Genomic DNA, 9,372 nt, shown 5'->3' with positions numbered 1-9,372 from the left:
CTTTCTAAACTTAATGTTTAAAGAAAAGAAATCTATTTGCACGTATTATAATCAAATATTTTCCACAATCGAACCTCAATGGTTGAACGGTTGTACCGTTCTAGGCATTTGGTAACAGGAAACAATTGTCACATTATTGGTCAGGATATTTATACATTTAACGGCATTTCTGACGAGGGCATGTAATACTTATTTCGTCCACTTGGGGGAGCTCAGGTTACATGAGGAAAGCTTGGATTAAATCAAAGATCGTCTCTCCTTAGGAACCGGGGAATTTGTTGATTCATCCTTAAATTCAAGCTGGCGATTAAGAGTATAGTAAAACATTTCTTTGTCATCATTTCTAAAGGGATTTTGTTAGAAAGTATTATGAACAAGCATTGATTACATTAGATGAAGGAGTGTCTTGCTGAAAATCAAAACGTTGCACAAGTAACTTCTTTCAGCACTAATATCAACAACAGATAGCAACAACAGTTAACATAACTACTCAAATAGAGGCAAACATATTCAGGCAACTAAAGATTTAATTAACTTCATTAAATGCTTTGAGTCTTTGGAGACTGCAGTCCTCTGTCATCCAAAGTTCAGTGTCTGGACCATGTCACACTTAGGTGAGACAGGGGTTTTCCTTTTTGATGTGGTAATGAAATAAAGAATAAGGTCAGTTGCCACGGAAACGTGTGTGGGGCGCCAGTTTTGATAGGCTGTTCAGGGAGATGCCAATGGCTGGTGCGTGTCTCTTTGTCAGTTTAACAGTCAGGCCCCGCGTTATCAGCTTCGGAATCAAAAAGGTGCCAGTTTTATGGTCGGGCTAGCACTTAGAGAAAGCAACTTTGACCCCTCCCCATCTTCTCTGGGGAGGAGAAAGGAATTTAGGGTAGCTCCAAATTTATTCAATGTAAAATGCACAAATCCACACCGTTGTTCACTACAACGCAACGTTACTAAACAAAATGAAAGTTTGTAGTGCCTTAATGCTACACACACAAAACTTATGAAAATGAAGTAGAGACTGCAAAAAGTTAAACTTTCCCACATAATAGGCACTAAATAGTTTACACTATAGAGAGCTGTAAAATGAGATTTCAGACACTTTGAATCAACGTTATTTTGTGTCCTTACTAATTTACAGATTTTTAGCACAAAGTAGCGTACTTGCCAACATACGCTTCTTTATTCATTCCATGGTATGTATTGTTGAAGTCACTATATAGGTAATTTTGCATGTGCAATTTGGACACTTAGATCAAATCATAGAATCATAGAGTGTAGAGGACTGAATAGGCTAGTAAATAAAGTGTGGTTTCAGATACAGCCTTTGACTTTTAATACTGTTAGTTTAGTTGCACATTATTGTGGGAAATTTACAGTGTGGTTTCAAAGTCTGAGACAGTGGGCCTGCACTAAAGAGGTATTGTAATTCAATACAAAACAAATGAAAATTGGGAATGCTGTGAAGTGTTCTAGCCTTATGGATTCGAAATTGGCCACAATATTTTTAGAGAATTATTAATGGGTCCATGTCTTCTAATATGGGTGTATGTGTTCTATGCAGAATTCTTGAGAATAAGTACAATTATAGAAAAGGTGACTAATGTATTTAACTTTTTTTAAGTTTACAGAAACAGCATAAAGGGGAACATAAAAGAATATAAAATATCTGATTTAACTTTGTTTTAAAAAGGAATAGTATCCATCTAAAATTTCCACAAGAACTTCTTTACTTTTATATGGAATAAGAAATTTATGAGATCCTGACCAGATATTTTCTGCCGAGAGTTTGGGGAAATTTAGTTTCCATAAGAGAGCCAATTTATGAAAATCATCATCACCAGAGATCAGTACTTTTCTGATATGGCGATTATTACACATACTGTTAAAAAGATCTTTCCACCCCAAGTGAGATCTTGGGGGATATCTCCTTTTAAAGGACCATATAACAATGCACTTTTAAGAACAGTATTTTTGGAGATGTGCTTTATGTACATTTATGAAATTATTTTCGAGAAGTATCCAAGCCCTTATTATGGACAAGATCCTCATATTCACAGAAATTCACCTTCATCAGTAGGTCGAAGTACATCTAGAACAAAGATTACACCCTTATCAATACATTCTTTTCTGCTGCAGTCATACAATCATTAAATTAAACCAAATTTACTGGGAATCATCTGTATAGGAAACCTGAAGAACTTAACTTGCCAAGTGGAAGCACTTCTCCAGTATTTGATGAGCTTTTCACTATCAGTCAGGCCCGTAAAAATAAGATGATAATATAGCCCACCAACTGAAACTAGACTAGACAGAGCTGATCTGTTACTGTCAGGCGGATTGAGTATGGCGTGACGGTGTGTAGTGCCACCGCTATTTGAAGTATGTAGCCTATACCTTTATGTATTTTTTTCATTATTATTGTCAAATTTGTTTTGTTTTCCTAATGTCCTAAGGGGTTTAGATTTATTATGATAATCTTAATTGCTCTGGACCAATGTGTTGAGTGGATGGGCAGATTAATTACCCAGCATACTGACCCACATTTTATCCTTTGGCCCCTCCTGTGAGGCAACAGACCTGTAACAAGAAATGATTTGTCTATTTGTGTAATTTAATGCTTTTATATATACTACTTGAATTTCTCTACCACTTTTCTTTTAAATTGTTGGGAGGGCTTTATATTTCAGACATAATATTCTGACTAGCTTGTTTAAAAATTTGTAAAACAAAAGAAACTATGCAGTTAATTGAATTAAATTATAACATTTTTTTAATTATTTGTTGGTTGTACTTAAAACTTACCTTCATATATACAATATATATGAAACAACTTTTTTTAGCAGTGGGTTACTGTGAAACAAGAAGCCACAAGATATTACTTAATATCTTCTGAACACATTATTATATTGTCAACACCAGATGAAAAACAAACAAAAAAAACCCTGATTTTATGGATGTTTGTTAGCATTTAGCTAACTTCAGCTTAAATGCAAAGGCAAGATAAAAAAGTGTTTATTGTGCAGCATTACCAGACATTTCAGCACACATAGATTTGCTCTATGTGTCAATTAACTTTGCATAAATGTTTTATTAAAACACGCATGATTGGTGTAAAATAAGAAACATGTTCATATCCACAGAGACACAACTAGAGAGCTTACTGAAGGATCTGGGGTTGGAGCACCACTTCGCAGAGAAGCTGTCCCTGGGCACAGTACTTCAGATTGAAGAGAGGACCATTAGTCATGAACCTGCCAAGTGTAATTCAGATCTTCCATGGTATTTTCTAAAGAAACTGATGATGGTTAACGTGACAGCTAGAAATGTGAAATGTACATAAGAATGTGAATCAACCTGTGAGGATGCTTCAGGAAATACAGGGTTAGATCTTGATGGTCTGTTTGATAGTCTACATTCAGGTGACGTGATAAACCCCCTTGACATAATCACTGCTCTCTTTCTGTGTTCTGATGGTTTTGTACGGCAGGAAATGGCACTCAAAATGTCTCTGTGTCAGTTTTCTGTGCCTCTGCTGCTTCCTAATTGTGACACAAAGCAGTGCACACTCGTGCTTTGGGCCATGAGAGACATTGTTAAAAGGTACAGACCTCAGTCACTTTCAGAGTCCAAGGGTTTCACTGAAGACAGGATTGTTGTCTCTGAACTTCCAATGATATCATTTGTGAGACTGGGTGAGTGCTCATTGTCTAAGTCTGAGACCCTCAATAAGCTTCTGAGCAATTCTCAGCAGTACCATGACACATTTATTCATCGTAACATGGAGTGTGGTGACAGTTCAAGGAGAATATCCAATGGATTGGCGGAAGTTACTTGGTACCTTCCATGTGGGAACAAAAACATGGATATTTTCAGTGAGCCAGTAGCTGTAGCTAACCTTCGTGGGGACATTGCTTCATTTGAAACACAATTTTCTTTTTTGTGTCAGACATCTGCAGCAGTGTTTGTGTTCTTTGACAATTTGGACTCTGAGTGCGAGCTGCTTACCAACCAACACCACAAGGCACAGATCTTCTTGGTGGGCAACCACCAAACACAGAGCTTCAGTAAAGATGCTCTTACTAGGTTAGCGAGAAAGTTGGGCTTGACTAACAGCAACATCCGTTTGAAGGCTAAGCACATGAATGATGCAGATTTCATCAAACATCTGCGGAAAACAGTCAGCAATGTAGTTGAGAACACAAAGATGAAGATGGGGATTGAGCAGATGGCTGACATTGCCCATGAATTAGGTATCTTGGTGGATGAGGACTGTGCAGAGTGCCAAACTGCCAAGAAAAATGCAGATGCCATCACTGCAGAAATTCAAGACACCCTTAAATACAAAGAAGCTCAGCTTCCCTTGCAGGGCCAAATATGGAAGGAACTGACTGTCTTAGAGAAGGAAGAATTTCGCCTTCGAAAAGTTGGGTCTGAAAACATAGAAAAGTACTAAAGTGATCTTCAGATACGGAAAATAAAACTTTGGGTACAACAGAACTCTTGTGACATGTCAAACGCTATGACATGTTTCATCAAAGCAATATCAAGTCCAGGGATAGAGAGGAGCTATTTCCTGAAATGGATGCGAATGAACCTCGATAACCTGTCTCGGGAAAAACTGTCTGGCCTCAGGGAGCTGTACAAAAAGAAATGTGAAAATTCTGAAAACAAAGAGGAGATCAAAGAAATTGACAGGCAACTTTCCAACACCTCAATGGGGACTGAACATTTCCGTGAAATGGGTCAGATCTATGAAGCTTCACTTTCCCTTCCAGAAACAGACCCATCACGTCAACAATTACAACATCTGCCCAAACTATGTGCTGAAATGTTGCTTGATGGATTTCCCCTTGAGCTTGTAGATGGAGATGCATCCAACATACCTCTCAGATGGGTGAGTGACGTTCTCTCTCAGCTCAATGACTTGGTGTCTCCTAAGAGCAAGATACTGGTAGTCACAGTTCTTGGAGTTCAGAGCACAGGAAAGTCCACTCTCCTCAACACCATGTTTGGAGTGCAGTTTGCAGTCAGCAGTGGTCGATGCACTCAAGGTGCGTTTATGTTGCTGATCAGAATCAATGAAGATGTCAAAAAAGAACTCAACTGTGACTTCATGGTGATCATTGACACTGAGGGCTTAAAGTCACCAGAGCTTGCTCAACTGGACAATAGCCATGAGCACGACAACGAGCTTGCAACATTTGTTGTGGGGCTGAGTGATATCACCATCATCAATATTGCAATGGAGAATTCAACAGAAATGAAGGACATCCTACAAATAGTTGTGCATGCTTTTCTCAGGATGAAAGAGGTGGGCAAAAAGCCCAAATGTCAGTTTGTTCACCAGAATGTGTCAGATGTTTCAGCCCATGACAAGAACTTACGAGACAGGAAACTGCTCTTGCAGCAGCTAAACGAGATGACCCAGGCAGCAGCCAAGATGGAAAAGAAAGAGGAGAACAAGAGCTTCACTGATGTGATGGAGTACAGTCCCGACACTGGGAACTGGTACATTCCTGGACTCTGGAATGGAAACCCACCAATGGCACCAGTCAATGCAGGGTACAGTGAGGCCGTTTATGAGCTCAAGAAGAACATCATCCAAATTTTGGGAAGGTGTGAGTCATCTGCTAATAATATCATGGAGTTTACAGAGTGGATGAAAAGCCTGTGGAATGCAGTAAAGCATGAAAACTTCATCTTCAGCTTCAGAAACAGCCTAGTGGCTGATGCATACATGAGGCTGTGCACAGAGTTCAACAAATGGGAATGGGAATTCAAAAAAGAAATGTACACATGGGTTACAAAAGCTGAAACAAGAATTTCAAATTTCGGCACAGTTGCTGTGAAATCTGAGTTATCTGACATGAAAGAACTTCTCACTCTTTTGAAAAGTGAAGCTTGCACAGAGCTGACTAAATGGGAGACAAAAATTCTTGGAAATTTAAAACAGTACTTTGAGCAAACAGAGGGTCATGTGTATCTAGTTGAAGGATACAAAGAGGAATTTGCAAGCAGTGCAAAGAGCCTTCGTCGAGAAATGGAGAGCTCTGTACTTAATCAGCTCACAGCAGCAGCTGACATCAGACAGGGAATGACAGAACTTGACAGAATCAAGGAGAACCACACAAAAGAATTAGAGGGGAGAGTGCGTCAGCTGATTGAGGAATGTCGGGGAAGGAAAGTCCAGATGACAGACAAAGAGCTAGACAAAGAATTTAATAAGATGTGGAATAAAACAGTAAAGGAACTATCTTTTTCTAAACAGACGGCCACAAATGTCTTCACAAATGTCTCCTTCTACCTGAGAGAAAATCTATCACGTAAGGGGAGTCATGCATGTGAATTATTAAGTCAAAAAAGGCTGCAAGATTGTGGACTGATGCCTTTCAAATATACAGTGGAAGGAAATTGGAACCATTTTAAAAACAAACTCAGCAAGCTCTTCATTAAAGATCATGTAATGACTTCACAGAACATGGCTGACAGCATCATAGATGCTTGCACACAGTTTGTGACAGAAAAAATGGAAAGGAAAAACAATTACCATGACACTTACATCCAGGAGATCCTACACATGATTGATGAGCGGCTGCAGAACAGTCAGAGTGTTAAGATAGACACTGAGTTTGAAGTTTCTCTGAAACAGCACATCTGTGGAGTTGCAGCCAGAAAGTTTCAGAAAATGCATGAAGATTTCATACGTGCTAATGATCCTTACAGATGTCTGAATCAAAACAAAGAAAAGTTTCGTGCTGATTTCAAAGATGTGTTCCATGAACGAGACCAGTGCCAGAAGAAGGCAGAAGAATTCACAAGCCGCTGCTTGAGGCCTGCAGTTAAAGACTTTGTCAACCGTTCATTGGGTCCTGATATTACTGGTGAAATGCTGACAAGTTTCCAGTTCAGCACACGAATGTTCTTCCAGTATTCAGTTTTACTGGATTTGCTCTCAAAGGATGACTTTGAAAACTATAAGAGCTACATTTGCTCATATGAGGTTTATGTAAAGAAATGGACACTCAAACAAATAGAGGAACACTTTTCAAAGGGTGATAAAGTTTTTGAGTTTGAGGATCGACATGTTCTGTCAAGTATCAGCAGCATAAACGATGCTATCAACAAAGCTAAAACAAAAAAGAGTGGTAAAGTGAAGACATTTGTTGAAGATGTCTGCCAAGAACTTGGTGATAAACTGGTCATTTCCCAGGATGCTCTTGGTGCTTTCATGATCCTGAACAATGCAGACCAGGAACAGTTTGCTCACTGGCTCACTGAGTGTGTTAAGGACATGGCACAGGCTCTTAGAGAGAAGTTTAAAACAGAAAAAATCCAAATGAAACTGAAAAATCTTCATGTGAAGCCCCAGAACGAGCTTTTCACCCAGGTGATTGGATGTGGGCAACAGTGTCCATTCTGCAAAGCTCCTTGTGACGCAGGAGCTTGTAAACATGGGGAGCACTTCGCTAAACTACATCGGCCAGAGGGTCTGGGTAGATTCAGGTGGGATGGGACAGAAAAACTTGTCACTGACATATGCTCGTCCTTGGTGAACAGTGAGGCACGTTTTCGCTGTGATGCTACAAAAGGTGAATATCACCCTTACAAGAACTACAGAGAAATTTTCCCTGACTGGATAATCCAGTCAGATGTAAGCTTAGAGGCGTCAGACTACTGGAAATATGTACTGGCAAAGTTCAACAAGGAGTTTGCTAAAGCATATAATGCAGAGCCTGCTGATATTCCTGAAACTTGGAAAACAATCACACATAAACAAGCAGAAGCGAGCCTCAAAGAGTCGTTTAACATCAAGTGAGAGAAGACATGCTTTGTGGTTACAGAGGTGCACATGTTCCTCATTACATTCATCCTCTCATGGATATTTTGATCTCACATGTTTTATATAATGAAGAAAATCACAAGTAGGAACATGCCATGTATAAGATGACATGGTTGAAGATATTATTATTAACTGCGGCTTACAAAATAGAAAATATTAGAAAATCACTCCAATTAGTCCTCCCCTTAACCTGAGATCACTTTAACATGTTTAATAAAAATATCATATATAATTTTGTGTGACAGATTAAGTCATCATATTGCCACTGAGAATATGTATATATAATATTAATATTATATATGTATAATCTTAATCAAAGCAGCAAAGTGACTTTTTTTCTTTTATCAAACATGATCTGATATGTAATCTTTTATTGATTGTTTTTGTGAAGTATCTGATGTCACATTTTTTTACACATTTAATTTTAATAGGATAGGCGATTGTTTGCTTGGAATTCACAATCTGTTTTTATTTTTGTGAAGTATCTGATGCAAAATATTGACTGAAATGTATTATAAGATCATTCAATCTGAATGTAAACATGTAGGCTACACATGAGCGACACATTTTTATTCCTATCTAATTGAGTATAATATGTGATTTTCTTAAGTCAGAACAAATCTTTGTTTATTTCGCAATTAAGAATCTGGTGCCAACTTTTTACCGTTTATAAAGGATCGTTCATTAAATATGTGGTGTTGTCAACATGTACACATTACTTCTTTGTGTTAACTGATTCAATAAATAGACAAAATCAGCAGACTGGCTATGAATGTCTTTAATATTTCCCAGATCAGAATCACAGCATACAGTGTATAATAACTTATAAAGTAAACATAAATAATACACCTCATTTATTTATATAGCTTTACTATAGTTTTTTACAATTGTGATAGTTGTTACCTGGCCAGAGTGGCTAGGAAGGTGGTAGGTGGCAGACTCAAACATCTTATGTTCCCAGAGGCGGTCATTTTATTTACAGTGGTCTGCAGTACACGGATAACTCAAACAAAAAGACTTCAGTAAAATAACTCCTCAAACTTATAGCAACAAAAACTCACATGTTGATGGCAGCACAGCCCATCTCTTTTGCCCCCTTGGGAGCACAAATCCCAGTGTTTATGTAGGGTGTTCAATTCACACCCAAACTACCTCAGCCCATCCCATTCTGATGCAGATTGATCTTCTCCATGAGCTTACTACCTACGCCGTCACCTACGCCGTCGATTTGACGCAGAAGTATAAATTGCACTTTAGAGGGCGAAACCTATAGGAAATAGAACGTTGGTTACATATTGTAACCCCAGATTATATATATACAGAGTATAGGCGTAGCTCTCTAAGAGCTGTCTCTATTGGGTAGGCTACAGGGCTACGCAGAGGTTACGCTGTCGCCTGATGTGCACCTCTTCAAAAATGTAACTACATGTCGAGTCGACGTGGACTGTAAGCTCTGTGATTGGTCAGCTGGGTAGCCTCGCAATGCCTCCGAGCCGACCGGAAGTACCCTGTGCTTTAAAGTAACATTTACTAGC

The 9,372-nt window shown here is 38.7% G+C and overlaps 1 protein-coding gene across 1 annotated transcript in view; it reads left to right on the top strand.

Annotated features, from left to right (window-relative positions):
- The window catches only part of LOC123980797 (interferon-induced very large GTPase 1-like), a 20,989-nt gene extending 12,390 nt beyond the window's left edge, over positions 1 to 8,599 (top strand). Inside the window, 1 exon segment of the mRNA XM_046065345.1 lies at positions 3,138 to 8,599. Coding sequence (XP_045921301.1) covers positions 3,138 to 7,813 — 4,676 coding nt within the window. The 3' untranslated portion in view covers positions 7,814 to 8,599.
- The last annotated feature ends 773 nt before the right edge of the window (positions 8,600 to 9,372 follow it).

This window comes from Micropterus dolomieu, linkage group LG12 (genome assembly GCF_021292245.1).
Source record: "Micropterus dolomieu isolate WLL.071019.BEF.003 ecotype Adirondacks linkage group LG12, ASM2129224v1, whole genome shotgun sequence".
Taxonomy (NCBI): Eukaryota; Metazoa; Chordata; class Actinopteri; order Centrarchiformes; family Centrarchidae; genus Micropterus; species Micropterus dolomieu.
Note: the sequence above shows the minus strand (reverse complement) of the source record. Positions and strands in the feature narration are given on the sequence as shown.